This window comes from Nanorana parkeri, unplaced genomic scaffold, assembly GCF_000935625.1.
Source record: "Nanorana parkeri isolate BGI_ZX_2015 unplaced genomic scaffold, ASM93562v1 scaffold64, whole genome shotgun sequence".
Classification (NCBI taxonomy): Eukaryota; Metazoa; Chordata; class Amphibia; order Anura; family Dicroglossidae; genus Nanorana; species Nanorana parkeri.
The window spans coordinates 1807026-1829548 of record NW_017306332.1 but is presented as its reverse complement, the minus strand read 5'-3'; the positions used below and the strand labels follow the sequence as shown (position 1 = coordinate 1829548).

Below are 22523 nucleotides of genomic sequence, written 5' to 3'. Positions count from 1 at the left end.
TAGGGTGTGTGTGGTAGGGGGGGGGGGGGGGGAGTGCCAGCACAGACAATGCAAATTACATAAATTTTTTTTTTTTATGCTCTAACTTGTGCTGAGAATTTTCCAGCCCCGGTGCATACTATGGCAGTATAGTTACAAATACATTTCAGTACCAATTTGACTGATCTTGCTTCATAGGACTTAATAATATGTTGCTTCCTAAGTAAGAGACATTACTTTTATCTATCCTTGTAAATTACAGAAATGATAAACTGTGCTTTTTCTCCTGCCAAAAGGCTTAAATGCTGGACATGGCTATGGAAAAAAGTTCTGTTTTTATTAAATAAACATGACACGATGTGGCATGTGGTATAAACATACTCATTATAAGGCGCTGATGTTTGCAATAATTAAGGTCTTTGTATCCCTGCTGAACACAGGTCTGTATCGATCCTTACAAAAATGGGCTCTACAACAATCCTGCATCCCCCATGCATGTGGTTTCAGCAGTGTCATTCTAGGGTGATGCTCTTATCCTGTTGGAAGAGTTGAGAGCTGTCCAAAAGAGCCGTAAAAATACAGTCATAAAAATAGTCACTATCCATGTTACTCCTTCACAAACCATACGTAAGGATTTATTTTTAAATCCTTGAGGAAATAAAACAGAAATTAAAGGATTGGTCCACCCAAAACAGATACTTGGGATGGTGCTAGAAGGCTAAAACAAGAAACTAGATAATTGTGTCTCTCAGGGACACCAATGTTGACTTCCTACCTCTGACCCACCACCACCAACTGTTGATCCCTAAAAAAAAAGGCATCGGCTCAGGCTTAGGTAGATACCATTCTGGGGTAGTGCTGCCCCTTGTTTTTTTTTATCAAAGTGGTGACCGAGGACTCTAGGAGAACCTAGCAAAATAAGAATATAGGGAACAATTCAGAAGCAGAGGTCAGTAATTGAATCCTCCATGCTGTTCTTATAAAATGTTTTCTATTTGACTGCACATGAGTGTTTAGATTGTCCCCATTTTTACAGTGTTCCTTCAAGAGACATGATCCAAGAGGAGATGGGGGTTTCAGAGGGTACAGGTGCAGTAGATTTGGGCAAATATTGTAGGTTTTGTTGTAATTGTCAAAAGATTGGCATCTACATAGAGGACTGCATGCAGTCCATGGGCTGCCAGGTGGTTAATACTGTAATTAGTGTATCAATAGAGGTGACACCAGTAGCAGTTTCTATCAAGTCCCTGGATGGTGCTATAATCCTTTATTTGTGAAAGTTTGCCTCCCCCTTTTAATGACATTTGAAGGTTGGTGTTACTAATATGCATATGCTTCAGCTTGACTGAGCCAAAGTGACATCCAAAGCGGGGTGAACAGCCTGCCAAAGAGCCGGCCATAAACCCCGCAAATGACAGCTGGGCGGAGCCAGCCGTGATCTCACTGCTGGCTCCGCCCAGTTGTAATGATAGATCAGCGTCCCCAAATTACCTGGGGATGCTGATCTTTAATTAAACAATAACAACTGGTTGGCCCAGTTGTTATTAATTGGCCGGGACCTACTAGAAGACTCTAGCAGGTGCTGGCCAATCGGAAACATTTGGGCAATGCTAGCTGTCACTGCTAGATACGCCCAATAGTTGTTTTTTTTTCCCTTTTAAAAAATCTTTATTTATTTTTTCTTTTTAGTTTTTATTTACAGTTTTAAAATATTTTTTATCCTTTTTTGTTTCCAACTTTTTTCACTATTTTCTATTCTGCTCGGTACCACGGAGGTACTGAGCAGAATACATAAGCCGAATGCTGCTCGGCGGCATTCAGCTATTCACTCACTGCCGTTCGCCCCTTGTATGAATAGGGGCGAACGGCAGAGTGAGCTGCCGGAGCTTCAGCTTTGCCGATCCAGATGTTGGATCAGCTGAGTCGAAGTCCTTCTCCACTTCGGCTAAGCCAAACATGCAGAGCATGTTCGGCTGACCGAAGTGCTGTCAAAGGCAGCCGATGTACGGCTGAAATCACCCGTACTGAGCCATAGTGAATAGCCGAACGTTGTTCGGATCACTCCACTTTGGCTGGGTTATTCGCTTGGTTGCCTTTGGCAGCTTTGTGAATAACCCCCTTAGTTTTCTAAAGCACTGTGCATTATAAACAATTGTCTTTAAAAAAAAAATACTTGATTTCACTTATTTTCATCCTTTGTTGCATCTCATTGCTGCTAATCTCCTGCAGCCTCTTTTTTTCTACATGCGTGCACTTCAGCAATGACTGCATGGCGTTTGCCAGAGAGGGTTTCCTGATGGTGACAAGAGTGGACCAAGACTGTGTATTGTGCATTGAAACAGTCACTTGTAATCTCCATCAAAAGCCAAGGTGACAACACATCAGCACATATGGGAGACAAGGGCAGATTGTTGTCACCCCAGGAAGTGTCTGAACAAGGACCTTCATGGCGGGATCACCATTATGATTTTAATGAAAGCAGCAGATTTAAAAATATTAAAAATGACAGTTGAAATTAACATGTTACAGCTTATATGAGATTTTAGCGACCGGGTTTACATATACTTTCACTTTGCCCCAGTCACCAGGCTAAGGAGTAAAAGATTATACAATTATTGGTTTAATGGTTGATGTGGCGAGTACCACTAGTAGTTAGTGGTTTTGGATGGACTTATCCTTTAGATCACTACATATTTTGTTTCATGCTAATCCTAAATTAACAAACCCAGATGCCTTTCATTTAGCAAAGGATCTGTAATAGATTTGCGAGTGCTTGCAACTTCTTTGCCTGAAATCCTGGAAGTCAACTGCGCCCGTTTCGCAAACATCTGTGTCAGATTTATCACTGTGACAATTTGCCAGTTTCAACACACACATATCTAAGATGGGATCAGGTTCATACAGATTTGAGACTGGAGCAGGGCTGCTTTTAAAAAGCAGAGGGGAGCATTCATGAATCAAGCTGCAATTTTATGGCCAACGTGTCTCGTAAAACATGTCAATATTCTTATTATTGCAACACATGACAGAAAAAGTTTAAAATTGTCCTAAGGGCCCATTTGCACCTTTGGATTGAGGTGTAATACTGCATGCACAAGTCAAAAGCATTGCATTAGGCAGCCTATTAATTTTGACAATGCAACCAAAAACGGGTATCGCCTTGTTTGATTGCATGTTACCACAGCGGTTACGAGTGAGTGGGCCCTTAAAATGGACCTTTACACATTTCTCCCCTGTTTTCTCTATTACACAATAGCAGAGCATTTCATCATTTTTGGAAAGGCTTAGATCCTCAACACGTCCTGCTTTCTTGACTAGGAGCCCCCCAAATGCCTCCTGGTATGTCCACATAACTCATCCCAGGAGGCATGCACATAGGCTGTGAGAGCTGCACATGTGCAGACATGGCACTGGTCTCTCCCAAGCATTTGATACTGGCAGAGACCCACAACATGTCTGCACATCTGCAGGGGATCCCTGCGCGTGCACACACATGGCACAGGTCTCTACAAGGTCCCAGATCCCCAAAACCAGCAGTATATGTGTGCATGTGAGGTAATCCCCCCCATTTGTGTGCAGACATGCTGTAGGTCTCTGCCAGGTATTTGAGACCTGCGGTATGTCTGCACACGTGCAGGGGTTCCACACGCATGTGCACACATGATGCAGGTCTCTACAAGGTCCCACATACCCAACACCAGTGGCATGTGTGCACATGAGTAAGAATCCCTCACACAGACATGCTGCAAGTCTGTCAGGTCCGAAATACATGGCAGGGACCTGTGGCACATCTAGCGCAGGATTTTTCAAGATGACAGCGGCGGGAGGAGAATATCAGCAGGCTGAAGGTCTTCTTTAGGCTGCATTTACACTATGTGCGATTAGCTGCGTTTATATGCATTTAAGAAGATATATATATATATATATATTTTATATATATATACACACTATATTGCCAAAAGTATTGGGACGCCTGCCTTTACACGAACATGAACTTTAATGGCATCCCAGTCTTAGTCCGTAGGGTTCAATATTGAGTTGGTCCACCCTTTGCAGCTATAACAGCTTCAGGGCTTGTTGACACCGAAAGTGGTGCGTTCCAGAGCGGTAGCTGCTGGAACGCACCGCGATCTTCACCCTGCGTGGAGGGGGCATGGCGCTGCATTGAATTCAATGACACCGCTTCAATGCCCCCCCGCACACAGTGCGATCGGACGCGTGGCAAAACTTTGCCTGCGTTCCGTTTAACTACAAACGCAAAAAATAGAGCAAGCCCTTTTTTTTGCGTCTGCAGTGGAACGGAACGCAGGTAACGTTTTGCCACGTGTCCGATTGCACTGCAGGAGGGGGGGGCGTGGAAGCAGTGCCATTGAATTCAATGCCCCGCCACGCCCCCCTCCCGCCCCTGAACGTAGGGGGAAGTTCATCAGCGATTGCGGTGCATTCCAGCAGCTGCCACTCTGGAATGCACCGCTTTTGGTGTAAGCAAGGCCTCAACTCTTCTGGGAAGGCTGCCCACAAGGTTTAGGAGTGTGTCTATGTGAATGTTTGACCATTCTTCCAGAAGCGCATTTGTTATTATAGTGGAAAAGACAAGTGTAATGTAGCCTTAATGTATCAGATTTGTTTGCACTGCAATTCACCTGAATATTTTCTGTGATTAGAAGGGTATACCTGTATTTCCCCAAAGAGAAGTACAAAAAAGCCTTGTGAGTGTACAGCTACGGAATGCTTCTGGATTACCTAATCACCGCCACCTACTAGTTCAATCAAATATGGATCTGGAATAAGAGACCTCTTTAGTGAGTTTGTGTACAACCAAATGAACAAATGTAAACTCAGCCATTGTTGGTGGGCAATCAGACGTATGTAAATAGAATGATGTCAGATACTGTATAGACAAGACACTGGAAAAAAAGAGATACAGGTGCGCCACACATCATAAAGGAGCATGCAAACATCTGTGTGCACACTGCGGGAAATCAGTCACTCTTATTTCCTTACCGGTGATTTTCTAACCATAAATTTACATTGCAGGAGCTAGGCTCAAGCACAAATGACAGCTACTTGGCACCTATGTAAACAGGCAATCAGACATCTGTTTCATCAGACATCTGTTCAAGTAAGCGTCTAGGGGTCAGCTGTTTGTGAAAATGTGCACACTCGGCCACCAATGTCAAAAGGAAAGGCCAGATCCAGCCAAAAGCAGTGGGTACCATTGGTGGCATTCAGGTGAGGTTCTTATGTTTAACACTTCTAGTTTATGTAATGCCCATCTCCGGGATACACTCTTAGTGGAGAAATGTGTTGAGTTGTGTTAAAATGCAGCGGGTATGCATTTAAAGCAGCACATAAGCGCATGTAGACACAATACACTGCCGGTTTACACCATAAACACTGCGTTGCAGAGCGGTCAGCCTCTGGAACGCACTGTATCGCATCCTTGCTGACTTCCTCCGGGAGGGGGCGTAGCGATGCATTGAAGTCAGCTACGCCCCCCGCCCGCAGTGTGATCACCCGCACCAGAAAGCGTGGCACATTGTCTTCAATGCACCGCCACGCCACCTCCCGCCCCAGAAGCTGGCCGGAATGTGATACAATGCTGGCCGGAATGCGATACAAAGGCTGACCGCTCTAAAATGCACTGCTTATGGTGTGAACCGGCCCAGAACAAAAGATAAAAAATTTTAGTCACATTTTGACCCTTCCCCGAAATAGGACTGAAAAATACTAGACAATGGATGACATTAAAATGTATAAAAATGCACCATGCATGAAAATGCATGCTAACACGTGTAAACATGAAGTGCATATTCGATGCGCTGTGGTGAGTTTATATGTGCGGTATGGTGTGAAAGGGCCCTGATGTGACAGTGCTGGTGTTTGGGGACTGGCCCGGCACTGTCACATGGGGATGGACAGTCTTCAACTTTGTGTAAGCAGCATTGCTACACACTGGGCTTACTTTTCTGCTTCTAGAGGCTAAATAACATGACAGGGGAGCATGTGGGGCACATGCCCTGGGTGCCTGGCCCTAGTGATGCCCTTGATGGGAGCTAAGGAAAGGGAAGTATGTGGCGCTGGTGAGGGAAACGCTAAAGTAAAACTGTTGCTGTGTCCTGCTTGGGCAAAGCACAGGTTTGCTTGGAGGGCCCGTTTACACTAATGCTGCGCATTACAGTGCAGCGCATGCACTACTTTTTTCAACTGCACCTCATGTTACGACACAGTTGAGTGCATCGATGCAGGGAGGTGTGTTTGGAGTGCCATTCAAATGAATGGCAATGCAATGCACCTTCCGCACTGTAGCACACGGTATGTGTGTTGCGCTGTATTGTGCATTAATCACACAGAACGGTCTAAGTAATGGTGTGAACGGGCCCTGAAGGACAACTACACGTTTGGTAACATTGTCCTTTAAAGTGAAGCTTTACATAAAAAATGTGTGGACAGGCAGGCTCTTTATTGCAGAAGAGACACTATGTTTCTTCTGGATTAAAGGATTCTTACCTACTTGACATTGTGCCACGTAATAATGCGTTATCGTAGAATTATCCCCCTTTAGAGGTCTTTGCACAGTATACATAATTAGCTATAAAAACTGGCTTATTCACACCAGCCCGCATGCTAAAACGCATGCGGGGTAGTGTCCATTGGGTTGGGTGCTGGGAGTTGTGGCAGTGCTTTTTGTTGTTACGATGCCAGGCACTGGGATTTTTTTTTACTTTATTGAGGTATCACAAGATGACACTTCATTCAAGTTGATGCACAAACTTGCATAGCTCCATCCAGCCATGGAATGCTCTCCCCCCGGCATTACAGGAACAAATGCCATCCTTGCGCAGAGCTCGGCTCATGTACTCTCTCTTGTTGCTGCAGCTGAGCTTATCGATTTCGACAGGAGGGAGAACACACTGCACACATGCAGAGCTCTGAACAAGGACAGCGAGCGCTCCTGTGATTCTTGGGACCAGCGTCCAATGTTTGGATGGAGCTATGGAGAATATTTGGAGTTTTTTGTCAGGCTTTGGTGGGGGTGCAAATGGCCTACAGGTATGGAGGATACATTACTGAAGATTTTTAAAAGCTGATCAGTTTATTAGTACCCATTTGGGCTTCTTAATTGCATAGGCTATTGTTTAAAAAAAAAAGGTGAACTAACCCTTTAAGAATACTTAATTTAAACTATCATGCACCAGGGAAACATAGTGAATGTCGGGTGTCATACAAAAGGGCTTTTACAGCAACACTCACTGAAACAGGAAAGATAAGGGCTGAAATCTGACTGGCTGCTACAGACAGCGCAGATTTATAAATACCAATATTGTTGCAGCCACCTAACCCTACGCAGGTGACTCCTTTAATTTTGGTCTGCTGAACTTGAGCCAGTTGAAGCTGATTAAGAGTTCTGTGCTCATTTGGTCTCCCCTAAGCCTAGTGTTATCGTTTGCTTCTGCCTGCTGCTGGAGTGCGACCTGGCAATAGAATATCACATTATGAATAGCTGTGTGTCCCTAGCCAATCACTATGAGGTTAATGGACAGTGGTGTATGCTGGGGAAGGTCATACATATTTGGGGCTGACCTTGTGAGTGTCTCTTCCCTCCCAGGGCGCTGGTTGGGGAAGAATGTGTGTTGTGTGCCCAGGCCTGCAGACCAGGAGAAGGCCTGTAGGTGGCCAGGGAAGGAGGCCCCGTGTTGGGGCCTGAAGCTGCCCTGGCAGTGAAGGAGGAAGCTATTGCTGGGAAGGAGTTCCAGGCAGAATGACTCTGATGGAAGGTGAGTGAAGGATGGAACCTGGTGATTCTCCCGGGAGAACAAAAGATGAAGTCAGCTCACCAGCTAAAGTTCTGCTGTATACAGTGTCACTGCAATCAGCTTAAATGCCCTCAGCACTGTGGAGTCGGGAAGTGGTTGGTGAGTCTGGAGTCTGTATTGTCCTAGGTGTTTGTATACCTTATCCCTCTCTCCCACATGAGCTGTTGGAGAAATAAAATCTTTAGTATCTCAAAGTGACTGGCGCCCAACTTTACATTCACATCCCACAACTGACAAGGGACATACCCCTGCCTCTGTGGTCCTTTGCATGCCTTTGGGGGGGTCAGGGGGGTGCTACATTGTTGTTTACATAAAGGAACCAATCCTAGATAAGCTTTTAGCAGCTGTATATTAATATTTGGTGCTGGAAAGCAGGTAGGTTTAGGCCATGTTCACACATTGCGTGAAAGTGCATTTTGCGTGCTTTCATGCGCATTTGTTTGAGTCTGCCACCATTGCAGCGAGAAAAGCCCATTCATTTCAATGGGCTGCTGCACGTGTGACAAATTTGGAAAATAAGTTCATGCAGAATTTTTAGCTGCAAGCTTCCTGTATGCTTGGACCAGGTGTTTGTGCGTGTTTGACGCACGTTTTACGGGCCACGTTTGGGGTGTCATAAACAATAGCGCATTAACATTAACCTTGCTCATAGCAGGAAGGACTGGTGCACACCTAGGTGACTTATCCGCATGATATTGCACAAAATAGAAATCTGCATGTAAGTCAGTTAGCCTGTTCACACCTTTGCGTCGCACGGCAAAGGTGTAGGAGCCATTTTCGGTTGGTTGATGCGCGGCCTGGGTCCCATAAACATCTCTATGCATTGACAACTGCGTGGTTTTCAAACCAAGATTGCGCCAAAAAAAACCGTGCGAAAACAGCTCACCAGTGCCATTGTCTAGGTGTGAACCTAGCCTCAAACTGGAGTTGCAGCTGAAAGCTGCTCACAGAGCCACCTTTCACCACCGTGCCAGCATCCCCTTCTTGGCATCACTTTGCACCCCACTTTTTACCATGCCTGAAACCTTGCCACCACTGTGCCTTTAAACTAACTCCCCGCATTGTCACCAACCCCAACTGGCCCTCCTCCCTTTGCACCACGCCCGCACACCACACCCCCCTCTTTTAACTGTAACTAACCCCCATTCTCCTTCCCCCCGCACCACAACTGCCCACTAACTCCCTCTCTCAGCACTTTGACTGACCCCCATCCTTCTACTTCTGCCCACCAGCCCCTAATTTCAGCACTTCACCTGACCTGCATCCTTCTACCTCTGCACAACACCTGCCCACCAACTCCCACTCTCTGCACTTCACCTGACCCGCATCCTTCTACCCCTGCACCACACCTGCCCACCAACTACCACGCTCAGCACTTCACCTGACCCGCATCCTTCTACCCCTGCACCACACCTGCCCACCAACTCCCACTCTCGGCACTTCACTTGACCTGCATCCTTCTACCCCTGCACCACACCTGCCCACTAACTCCCACTCTCAGCACTTTGCTTGACCCGCATCCTTCTATCCCTGCACCACACCTGCCCACCAGCCCCTACTCTCAGAACTTCACCTGACCTGCATCCTTCTACCTCTGCACCACACCTGCCCACCAGCCCCCACTTTCAGCGCTTTGTCTGATCCTCATCCTTTTATCCCTGCACTACACCTGCCCACCAACCCCCACTCTCAGCACTTTGTTTGACCACCAACCCCCACTATGACCACTTACCTCCATCCTCCACCCCTGCTCTCACCATCCCTACAACAGACCTTGCTTTGCTTGACACTGCACCAATGCCCGTCTATATGTTCACTGCCATTGCAGCCCCACACGCTTTATCACTTACCACCACTGTACCCAGGGCCGAAGCAGGGGGAGCATGTGCCTTGGGTTCTGCTTTAGGAGGGGTGCCATTGGGTGTGTGGATGGAGAACATCTCCCTTTGGGGAGGGGGGGGGCAACTTTGAGCCTTTGCCCCAGGTGACAGAAGGTCTAACTTCCCCACTGACTGTACCTATGCGTGCTTATGTGTTCTCCACCACTGCAATGATGCACCCTTCCATATTTAATCCATTCAATGAGCAGGCACACTTTTGCTAGTTCTATTTCACAGAACCCTTCTGTGAAAGGCTTGCAATTCTCACCACAAAGAAATTATTATTGGCAAATCTGGGATATATTTTGTGCACGCCTGAATGAAATGAACTTGACATTTTACTCCAACACTTTGGAATTGTGCACATTATTTATTGTCTCACTGAGAATGACCTATTTTTGCACTGCGCTCATGGGACTCACAAACTATGAAAAAAAGGCATACAATGATTTTCTAGAATGGCTATCCTATGTTACAACAAACAGATGTTGATCTTTTTACGATGGCCAAAGTGAAAGATTTACACTAAGTACTTGTGCTCTTTCTGAACATGCTCACGTTCAGTTTAAAACCATGCTTTGTCCATACAGAGACAGTAAGTTTGGGCAGCTGTGAAGTACAGGTCCTCTTCAGACTCATGACATTCCCATCCAAACCCTTCTTCCCTTTTCAGGCTTATCCAGCCAGGCAAACAGAAATATTCAAAGCGCAATAACCCTTTACAGCCCATAAGAATCCACCTATTTCTAATGCAACTCCAGCAATCTGATTGCATTTGGTGACAGCGCTTATCACAACGTCCCCGCACTGGCTTTGTGATGAAATCTAAATGTGATTTCCAGCATCATAGAGAGTATTTCATCATCTGCACTCTGCAGCACTTTTATGTTTAGCTTTTCCAAGCCAGATAGGGCTGTGACTACACAAGATCGGTGACTAACATTATTAGACTGTGAAATGATAGGAGGCTTACTGGACACCATGACAAATATATTGCAGAGTGTTGGGAACTCTTCTGAGAGGAATTCCTGTGTAATCTACTCACCACCCAGAACTACTGCAGTGCTATCATTTATTTCAATATCAACGATGAGCACGTGATAAGAATCCTCAATTTTCTGGAAAGAAAAGAGGAACATTTACACTCTGGCTTGGAAATGCTGCAGCGTGCTGGGAATTCTCTGCAGGTGATAACGCATGTTTGAAGGATCAGCAGGGTTCATTACTGCATTATATTACCCATTTGATGAAGGAATCTGTTGAATCGCTTGTACTTATACCTTGCACTTATACTGTACCTTGTACTTATCCCCTACACTTGCAAAGCCACCCTAGGTCGTGAACCATGGTTTGTGCATATTTCCAAAAACAACAAACATCCAACCAAGAAATTCAAACTTTGCAACTCAGCTCATACAACTTTGGCATTGATTATCTGCCATTTCTTTATTATATTCTGTAGTATCCACAGTGAAATTGTGTTGTCTCATCTCAAATGATATATTATAATAATTCCTGCCTCTATTGATCTAATAATGCCACCTCTGATGATGTAATAATGCCACCTCTGATGATGTAATAATGCCACCTCTGATGATGTAATAATGCCACCTCTGATGATGTAATAATGCCACCTCTGATGATTTAATAATGCCACCTCTAATGATTTAATAATGCCACCTCTAATGATATAATAATGCCACCTCTGATGATGTAATAATGCCACCTTTAATGATGTAATAATGCCATCTCTAATTATATAATAATGCCACCTCTAATGATATAATAATGCCACCTCTGATGATATAATATTGCCACCATTGATATCCACCTCTGATGATGTAATAATGCCACCTTTAATGATGTAATAATGCCATCTCTAATTATATAATAATGCCACCTCTAATGATATAATAATGCCACCTCTAATGATATAATAATGCCACCTCTGATGATATAATATTGCCACCATTGATATAATAATGCCACCTCTGATATGATAATGCCACCTCTGATGATATAATAATGCCACCTCTGATATAATAATGCCACCTCTAAAGATATAATAATGCCCCCTCTGATGCTATAATAATGCCACCTCTGATGATATGATATAATAATGCCACCTCTGATGATATAATAATGCCACCTCTGATGATATAATAATGCCACCTCTGATGATATAATAATGCCACATCTGATGATATAATAATGCCACATCTGATGATATGATATAATAATGCCACCTCTGATGGTATAATAATGCCACCTCTGATGATATGATATAATAATGCCACCTCTGATGGTATAATAATGCCACCTCTGATGGTATATTATGGTAATTTCTTTATGATATATGCTAATGAACCTGAGAAATTTACCAGCGTGCTGGGAATTCTCTGCAACACGTTGAAAGGATCAGCAGAATTAATTTCTGTGCTGCATTTTCTACCGCCCATTTGATGACAGACCTGTTGAATCCCTTAAAGGCTCATCAAAATGTATTACTGCATTGCTTTTTTAATGCCCTTTTCTTTAAGAATCTGTTGCATCCTTAGTATTTCCTGTACTCATCCCCAATACATGTGTAGCGCCCTAAGGGCTTGTTCACACGACGTCCGGATTCTGTCTGGACCGCTCCTGCACTAAAAATGCATCCCAATGTATCCCTACGTGTTTTATGGGTTACAGTTCTCACGTGCGCAGTCTGTTCCGGTCCGGACAGAGAAAATACTGCATGTCACATTTTGTCCGGTCCGAAAACGCACAAACGCGTCAAAAACGCAAGGAAAACGCGCTGAAAACACTCCGCACTGCAGCCAACATACTGACAGCCCCACTCCACAAAAAAACTGGAACGCGTCAAAAACTCATAGCACCGCGCCTGCAGATCTGCTCCAGATCTGGTCCGGACATCGTGTGAACAAGCCCTCAGTCGTGAACTGTGTTTCAAGCATCATTGCAATTAAAAAAACAAAAACAAAAACAAATTCAAGCTTGGCAAGTGACATCTTTTAGCACTTGTTATCTGGCAATGCTTTATTAGCGTGTGCATCACCCACATTGTGATCATGTTGTCTCATCTCTAATATTGTGTTATGATAACGCTTTTGTGATATATGCTACTAACATCTAACTCTCGCCCACTAGGATATCATACAGCCTGACCTGAGTAGCCCAGCGAGCTCTAGAAGGACTTCTTGGCACCTGTTACTCCATCTTAGCATTAGATGAACTCACCTGACTGGCACAGTCCCAAGAGAAGAGAGAGCAGCCAGAAAGCCAGCAGGCTGCTGGGAGCCCGACTGACAAGACAGCGAGGGCTAATCGCAGGGTGAGGAGCTGCCACCGGCCTCAGCATAGTGCACAGCAGGCAAGCTTTGATAGGGGAAGGCAGGGTGCGTAATGTGACAGTGTTGGGGACCCCAGGCGGCACCTCCAAAGTGACAGGTTGCTGGGGATAAGCTGACTGGCATATCGTCTCGTCCAGTTGATCAGGAGGCTCCCCAGTCTTCTCCTCTATGGCCAGCATTTGTCTCTGAGCAGCCGGGGCATCGGAGCTACAGCGCTGCTATTGCCTGGGCATGGAGACGGAGCCTGTTTCCATTTTTCTCCTCGCACAAAGAGCCTATTATTCAGCAGCTCTGCATTGGCGTTGCACACTTCAATCAGATCCGCAGCCGATCTGCGCCTGTCACAAGCTCTTCGAGTTCGCACAGGTGGGCTTACAAAGCAGACGACTGCTCATTCTTCCGCGCATGTCAAGAGAGCGGCAGAGCGCAAGCACGAGTCATCAGCGCGTCGCCACATCTCGCAGCCCAGGTAGATCTGTTCAGCAGCCCTTCCAGTGAAGTTCTCCAGCACCACACAGCTGCTGCTGCTGGAAACTTTAGTGAGCTGTTCTTTGTCACTCGCTGCCTGTCTGCAGGATGTGAGAGGAGAGCTGTGTACCTTGAGCCGGGTCCAGACTGTCAGACAAGTGATCCCGCACAGCCTAGGGGATTTTTGGGGTTTTCTCGTCCTGCTAGGAAAAGGATCCTGGTTCCGAGTTGCTAGGAGACCTGGATCCCACACTATGCGAGCCTGCACTGTTCCCTCTTGTGTTAGCAGCGTGGGCGGGACATTAGTGCAGCATGATGTCACTGAAATCACTTCTCCCACTTTTCTTTGTTTTCTCCTGGCTCGTTCTAACAGGCTCCCTTGTTCTAGGACCCCCCTTCTCCTGCACAACCTAGGGTGGGGGAGCAGTAGCACAATCCCCACTGACGTGAGGATGCTGATGATTTTTATAAGTTTTCATCATCTCCCCAGACACGGCAAGGGATGCTGAGGAGCTGCAGATGCAGCTCTGTGAATACTATTTAGGGACTCTCATGATAGCGGCATGTGGGGTCTGTTCGGAAATATTGCCATATTGTATTAGCAGAAATAAGAGATCACATTTCTTATTGAAAGTGACTGAGAGCTGTGAGTTCCAGTGTATGCAATGAGATATGTAAGCTGGGTAGGATTGTGCAGGGGAGTTGCAGAAGTTGGCTTAGTACGCATTTTCAGACACAGCGATCGGTGGGTGCCTGACAATCCCCCCCCCAGCGTAGCATCTCTGTGAAATTAGCTTAATTGCTGACCAAACAAGTATTTCTGTACAGAAATGCTGTCATCTTGCCTGTAGCTGCCATGCATTTATGCAAGAATTTGAATCACAGCTCCCATGTGTGTTCACTCCAGCAATCCAGCATGACACAGGTAAATGGATGTTAACAAACAAAACAGATCAACTTGTATATTGTGAAAAAAAAGCTTGTTTTTGTAAACTACTGTCAACTCTTTCTGTAAAGAAATGCTGTCATGCCTGTAGCTGCAAGGATTTGAATCATGGCTCCTGTGTGTCCACTTCCATCAACCCAGCTTGACGCAGGTAAAAAGATTTTAAGAAATAAAATAAAAAATCAGTTTGCATAATGCAAAATTGGTCTTTCTCTGTAAACCGTGCTGATTGCTATAGGTAAGGGGGTACAGATTTCCCAGGGTATCGGACTATGTATTAGCAATGAAAGTTAGATGGTATGTCCCTCGGTGTCTTCACATCCTATACACAGCGTATAGGACATGATAACTCATGGACCTTAGACTTCTGCAGTGGAGGGGAAGACAGGCAGAAGGGAATGGTCTAAGAACATGCCAGCCAGCGTGAGTATAACGTTATTATTTTTTTAACCTACACAAAAATATCATCTTCTTCTTTAGTGTAATTTTCAGATGTCCCTCCAGCGCTGGTGTGGGTCTCCGATCCAGCTCTGACTCCTCTGTCCTCCTTTCCTCTGATGTGCCACAGAGTCTGTGCGGGTGCACGCTGCTCCATAGACTAACCTTGTGTCTCTCCTCATCTCCCGGCTGAACATCTGAAGTGCACCCTCGCAAAGATCCTTTGCGGCCGCCCGAGACTCTACAGATGTTCGGACGGGAGCGCGTGGCGAAGACCGGTACATTTAAACCTGTTTGAAAAGGTGTTTTGTTTTTTAAAAAAAAAAGTTTTTGCATATATCTACTGCTTGCTATCAGTAGATATATGCAAAAACACACTGAGGGTTTCATAACCCTTACCGTGCATGGGTAGCCCTACTGCAAGGGTTAAGGGTTTTTCTCTGGAGTTCCCTTTGTAGGTAGAGGTGGGTCCTTCTGTATTCTGAATGGCTGTGACAGCTGTAGTTCAGTCATGGGGTAAAGCGAGCACACAGTGCAGTGACAAGTTAAAATACAACACTCAATCATACTGTTGGCAGCCTGAATCCCAGAGCAGACGTTCTGCAATGGCCTGATTACCTCTCTGTCAGGTGCATGGCTTTTTTTATAATTCAAGGAATTTTCTGTACAAACAAGAACACCTGTCCACATAAGTATTTGTTCTGCCAAGTGATTGATGTTTGGCATTTACGGTTAATCCTGGATGGGGTTTACCACTGACCGTTTTAATTGCATTGATTTGATATTGGATCCCTAATGAATCCCTACATGCTTTGCAGTATTATCGGACGCATGGCAGGAGCCCATGGAAAATCACATTTACTTTCAAGCTTGTCGGCTGCCATCCAAGGTTCCCAGGCACAAGTCAGTAGCACTGTGACAAATATGAAACAACAGGCTATGCTGGCATAGGTTGGGGCCTGTCACACACATTTGGCCAGAAGTGACATAATGTGACCACAGTACCTAAGCTTTTATGATCACTGCATGCATAAAATGCGTGTGTGCCATTAGAAACTGGGAAGGTGCTAACATCTTGGAAGTGTTAGCTTTGGAAGTGTTAGCTGCAGTAAGCATCTAAGCTACACAAGTGAAAATAAACCCGAATACAAATGAACTCAACAGGGGGGCAATGTTACACTATCTAAAGGTAGATCCATTCAATTTGATTGATTGTTCAGAGTGATGCGGGCCTCATTACACACAGAGCTCACTGGCTATAAGTTATCCCGCTATGCATGATAACAGAATCATTTCAAGCAATGCGGTCATGTCCATTTCTCCACAGGAATTAAGAGATTTGAGCAGGGAAACTGGGTTCACATTACTTGAAATGATGCCAAGGTATAACAATTTAGCAGGAAAAACATTTAAAAAGGCTCAGTCCGCCCAAAACTGGTATTTTAGTTTTCACATCACTTTCTCTTTATATCTCTCTTACCAGAAGAACTGAAAGGTCCATCCACCACCCGCCATGAATAATAAGGAAGATATCCTTATTAAATTTGATAAACTGACCTGAATGCTAGTAGGCTACTGTATTGATTTCAAAAGAACAAGATGTTTGTTATTGTGACTGTAATGTCTTCCTTATATTGTAAAGCGCTGTGCAAACTATTGGCGCTATATAAATCCTGTATAATAATAGTTTGTAGCTGCACGTGTGACGGTCAACTTTAGCACACATTTGCTGTTATTTTGACAAACAAATACTTTTTCACAGACTTATAAAAATTGGCTTCCAGAGATAGCATCCGGAAGAAACATATACAAGAGATAGTGAGGCGATTCAAATAGAGCATTGTCACCACTTTTCTGGTAATGTTGTATTAGAAAGTCCTATGCCTTATTCACCAAAGACTTGTGACAGTTCTGCTAACATTTCCTATACTTGCAGCAGATTCAGATAGTTATTACTATGGCTGCAACAAAGAGCAGGACATGGGGTATGTTTATGTTTATCTGCATAGCGTCACTGGTTGCTGGTGGGTCTGGTGGAGCCTGATGAAGATGCTGAGAAACAAGTTCCACATTAGGTCTACTTTACTTGTGATAAACAGCGAACGGCGGTAGGTAGATTCGATAGCCGCTAGCAGCTATCAAATGCACCCACTGCTGTCCTGTGTCAGTCACGAGGTAGGTTGACCTGATGGGGAACTAGTCTCCTAGAATCCCCATTAGGCTCCACCCACCCAACAGCAAAACTCCTGGGGCATAGAGCTCAGTAAAGGTGAATCATCATGCTCAGCATTACTGAGCTTGCAAGGCCCTGTTACGATGTGCTGAAGGTGCAGGGGCTATAGTATCTTTAGTTTTCCTCCTTTTAGTAAGAAGGTGTATATAGTAGGAAATACATTTTCCCAGATTTTTTTGGTTGCTGGTAGCAGGAAGCAGAGAAAGAGGGAAGTTAACTTCTGCCCAGGCCTTGGGCCAAAGTAGCAACCTGTTTGTGTATAGAACCATTGAGGTTGTGGTGCTCACCCCTGGCCGGGAACTGACTTAACAATCTGGCTGCTAGCCAAACTCAGAAACGTGCATCGGATTGCCAGGCAGAGAAGCGTGATTCGTCACTCCAGAGAACACGTCTCCACTTCTCTAGAGTGCAGTGGCGGCGTGCTTTACACCACTGCATCCGACGCTTTACATTGCACTTGGTGATGTAAGGCTTGGATGCAGCTGCTCGGCCATGGAAACCCATTCCATGAAGCTCTCTACGCCCCAATCTGAAGGCCACACGAAGTTTGGAGGTCTATAGCTATTGACTCTGCAGGCAGTTGGCGACTTCTGCGCACTGTGTGCTTCAGCATGTGCTGACCCAGCTCTGTCACTTTACGTGGCCTACCACTTCGTGGCTGAGTTGATGTTGTTCCCAGTTGCTTCCACTTTGTTATAATACCACTAACGGGTGACAGCGGAATATTTAGTAGCCAGGAAATTTCATGGAACACCTGAATCCAATGATTTGGAGGGGTGTCCCAATACTTGTGGTAATCTAGTGTATATCTATTTGAGCAGCATTCCCACATATAGATGATGGTTGATTCGTGCCAGTTTCCCTAAATTGATAACACTGGTGACCCAGCTAAGCTTGTGGGCATGGCTCAAGCAGGAAGGCTGAATGATACTAAGCCCTGGGTTCAAAAGCAGGTAATTCCGTGGAAGACTGCTAGCCTACTGAATGTGGTAAGCAGGGCTCCAGGAGCAGGGGCCCTACTGTGACTGCATCAATGCGCTGCTACTTGCAGGGTGATATTTTTACTACTACTAGTAAATTAGAAAAGGTCCAATAACTGCATGCTTTGCTTCATTTATTTGAGCTGAATATGGTCTTCGTTTCCATCGTATGTATTATTGCTCTAATGAGAAAAAGAGATATTTGTTAGTAGAGGCAGTTACAAGACTGCAGAAGTACATCTTCTATATTAAATAAGCATGTGTATAGATCCATGTAGGGAATGTGTGTGTATACCACATTTTTCTCACTACGCCACAAAACACACTCAATACATCAAAAGCTATTTGAATTCTAATCACTGCCATAGTTACATTAAAGGCTGACAAACCGTGATCAATGAATGGCGATGTGTTATGACAAATTCAAGTCAACAAAGCCTGGAGTGTTGAAGAATTCCCCAAGGCCAGAGATTAGCTTCCTGCAGCTTTTGAGTCACCATGAACACACTCAAACACCTGACTCCTCTGATCCACATCCAATAAAAAGGTGAAGTTACAAAAACTAAAAGAAAAAGTGAAAGTAAAATGCTGGAAGAAAGAGAAACTCGGGTGACAAGTTAAACAGACAGTTTTAACAAACAAACCGTCTAACTTATGACCAGGATATTTTTGGAAATCCATTATTATTTCAAAGCACCCTGAAATGTTCAGGGCTAGGTCAATGGAAGACAAATTAGGTAAATTCCTCCGTCAGATGTGAAGGCCACATTCTGAAGAAGCTTTGTTGCAGTTTCACTCTGATTACATGATGGTGACAAGGCTAATGTTTGTGTAAATCTTTGCTTTTCAGCTTTATTTTACTATGTACCCCTTTCAGACTGATGACAGTCTTGACAGGCAGCGCCTCATTGTAGAATCGGCCATTCTGTCTTCCCCAGATGAGCAAATGAATAGATATTCCACTCCCCTGTCACCCGAGTATGTGCCCAACAATCCCCATTCATTCCATGGCTGAACTGTTGCAGATGAGCAGGATGTAGACTTTTTCAAGTGAGCTTGCTGAAATCTGCTGTGGCCATGTATTCATGCACAAACAAGCAGGCAGTGTGTCATATAAGTATTAGACCTCGTTCATATGTCCTAAATTGGCCATGGTGTGGCAAGTATATTGCAGACACCTGCAGCCAGGATCCCAGGCATTCCTCTCAGTGTTGGCTGCTCATCCTTTACTATTCAATGACAAGCTGAAAAGGGATGGAACTGTACGAGGTATGTTTAGACCCATTCTGGGAATGTGTGGAATGTCTTGCTTACTAACTTAAGCTGGCCATACACCTATAGATTATCTGCAGATTTTCTATGGTCAGATGGTAAAAGTGCAAAAGATTCCTCCATCTACGCTAAACTGTGTGGATGGAACAATCTCCTACTGGGCCAAGCTTCAGTATCTTGCTAGTCGGCACCGCTGGTTGTCAAAATACCTGAACAATCTGATTGGATGCAGTCATTGTTCAGGTATTTTTAGAGCCAGCATTGCAAGGGTTAAGTGCTCGTTAAGTCTAGGGGGTGCAACGTTAGGTATAAAACATACCTTAATCCTTGTTCCTTTAGCCCAGAGCACCAGAGAGAAGAAAGTAAGTAGTATCTTCTCTTGTACCCCCTAGACCTAACAAGTATTTAACCCTTACAGTCTGCTAGACGGGGGATCTGGTGCCCACTGCAAGGGTGTTTTTTTGTCTTGTACCCGAAGTTGGGCTTTAATATCCAAGGGATTATTTGCAACAGCCAGTCAGGGCCTGAAAGATGAAGATCAAACGTACATACTAGAGAAGTAGGTGAAAATGATGGCTAGGGAGCTGGGCCCAAGGAGATTTCCTAATTTATTAATTTGCATTACATGGGGGCATGTTGATAGGGCAACAGGTAGTTTACAAAAGATAGCTGGTAAAAGATAAACGTCAGTGCAGCTCACAGGAAGTGACAAGTACACTGCATTTAGTGTTAGATCAATAAGGTTTTTTTTTCTGTATTTGATGTCAATGTAATGAGCCTGAAAAAAGAAAACCAATGCTGCTACCACACCTAAGAACTGCTATATATCATTTCATTTTTGTTATTTGGTTTAGATATTCTTTATTTGCTATTAGAAGTTCTTCCTTTTCTCATGGAGTTAGTTTCTTCTTTCAAAATCTGGGGATTAGCACTCTGGCAGCATTCATGAAATGAATCAGGAGTCCTTTTCGTAATCCTTGTCATTTTACTACAGAATAGCAAGCAAAAAGCAGAATCATTTGTATACATGTCAATTCACTGTAGTTCTACAGCAGAAAAAGAAAAGGCTAACATTGCCTTATGACTAGACAGAGCCAAAAAATATGTGGTGTGTCACCATCCCTTGCATTACATCTTCAATATCGGGTGCTACTATTAGAGAAAATGTTATGCAGGTTAAGTGGTGGCAGGTACCATCTACTTAGAAGATCCTGCTGCCACTCAAATTTGGGTTTTAAAATTCTAAGAGGGAGATATGTTGCCCAGAGCAGAGAAACTCCAAGGTTTCAGGTCAGTGTTCCCTTGGGGAGAGATAGGCTAGTTGAATATCGCTCCATCTGTCCATATGTGCATCTGGGGAGTTGTTTCTGAGAGAGGCTTGTGATATCCAACATCAGCAATAAACTTTTTACAGCAACAGACGAGAGGCCACCACCTAAAACTGGTGGAGAAAAGATTTAACCACAAGAGGCGTAGGGGCTTTTTTTCAGTCTGAGCGGTTAAAGTCTGGAACTCGCTGCCACAAAAAGTGGTATCAGTAGTGGATTGGCATCCAGAGTCTTTCTGTTCCAATGACAAAAGCTGAGGGAGTGACGGCTCCGTGGATGCGGTAAGAGATTGCAGGCACACGTACTCGGCTGGCCAGGCCGAGCCGCAGCAGCTGTAGAGGGAAGGAGTGGATGACTAACGGCTGAGGAACTCTGCTCACCATGTGTCTCCACGCCGTGCTCAGGAAAATTGTCAGGGGTGCACAGAATGTTGTGTGTCAGTATTCTACGTCTGGGGGAGAGAGTGACACAGTGGGCAATGTCGGCTACGCGTTTCGAGGGGTTCCCTCTTTATCGAGCCTCTACAGCTGCAGCGGCTCGGCCTGGCCAGCCGAGTACGTGTGCCTGCAATCTCTTACCGCATCAGACTCTGAATAACAATCCACTTCAGATATACCTGCTGACACTCCATTTTTCTACGACGTGACAAATCGCAAAGGTGTGAACAGCTTCTGTAGAATTGAATGCAAATCTCTGTTTTATGTAATTTATCATACTGCTAAATCCACGTGATAAATTGCCTAGGTGTGAACTTGGCCTGTAAGACTGGTTTACCGGATCAAATGACTTTTCTGAACTTCTGGATAAAAGTGTTAGATGTGTATGAATGTTATCAGTAAGATAAATCATATTTTCTGATAGTGTTGTACATGGCTTCTCTGTGTGGAATTAAACTGGACTGATCAAATTGTATAAGAGCAGAAGTTTAGGGGCTTAGTCTATTTTTCCAATTCTTTGAGTGTTTGGTGTTTTCCTTAAAGTGACATTAAAGTCAAACTTTTTTTTTCCCCCAATGATGCCTCTTAATCCGATCATCTTCTTCTTTCCTGTAGTTTTTAGCTGTTCCTCCAGCGCTGGTGCGGGTCTCTGATCCAGCGCTGACTCCTCTGTTCTCTTCTCTCATGTCCCACGGTGTCTGTGGGGGTGCACGCTGCTCCATAGACTTACCTTATGTCTCTCCTCATCTCCCGGCCGAACATCTGAACTCCGCATGCGTTCGCCCCAAGATCCTTTGCGGCTGCCTGAGACTTTTCAGATGTCCGGACGTGAGCACGCAGCGAAAACACAGGTAAGTTTAAACCTGTTTCAAAAGGTTTTTTGTTTTTTTTATGTTTTTTTTTTTTAAATATATCTTCTGCTTGCTAGCAGTAGTAAAAAATGGGTAATTTGTTGTGTTTTGGGGCATTTAATTAAATTTGTCACTAAATTTTGGGGTTTAATAAGGAGTTGCGCTAATATTGCGCAACATAAAAATTTTCAACTACTACCATTTTATTCTATAGGGTCTTGGCATTCAGAAAATATATAATGTTGGGGGGTTTTACGTCATTTTCAGGCCTAAAATGTGGAATATAACATGGGTGCAAAAATGGAAAAAAGGGCCTCAGTCATGAAGGGGTTAATACAAAGTGGGCTTAACCTGATGATTTTTAAAGGTTTTCCTTTAATGTTTAAATATTACCACCACTTCTGGTTTTGGTATAGTAGTAGCGTTATGCTGCTCAAGCAAATACTATAGCTAAACAGCTTCAAGTCTTTCACTATTTATCTGTTGTTTTTATGGGTCATTAACCAATGTTTTTCTTGTGTCCACCTTTACACTGACTGGG

The 22523-nt window shown here is 44.4% G+C and overlaps 1 protein-coding gene across 1 annotated transcript in view; it reads right to left on the bottom strand.

Annotated features, from left to right (window-relative positions):
• The window catches only part of ITGB8 (integrin subunit beta 8), a 105119-nt gene extending 91384 nt beyond the window's left edge, over positions 1-13735 (bottom strand). The window contains exon 1 of the mRNA XM_018576314.1: positions 12917-13735. Coding sequence (XP_018431816.1) covers positions 12917-13208 — 292 coding nt within the window. The 5' untranslated portion in view covers positions 13209-13735. The remainder of the gene's footprint in view (positions 1-12916) is intronic.
• Between the last annotated feature and the right edge of the window lie 8788 nt (positions 13736-22523).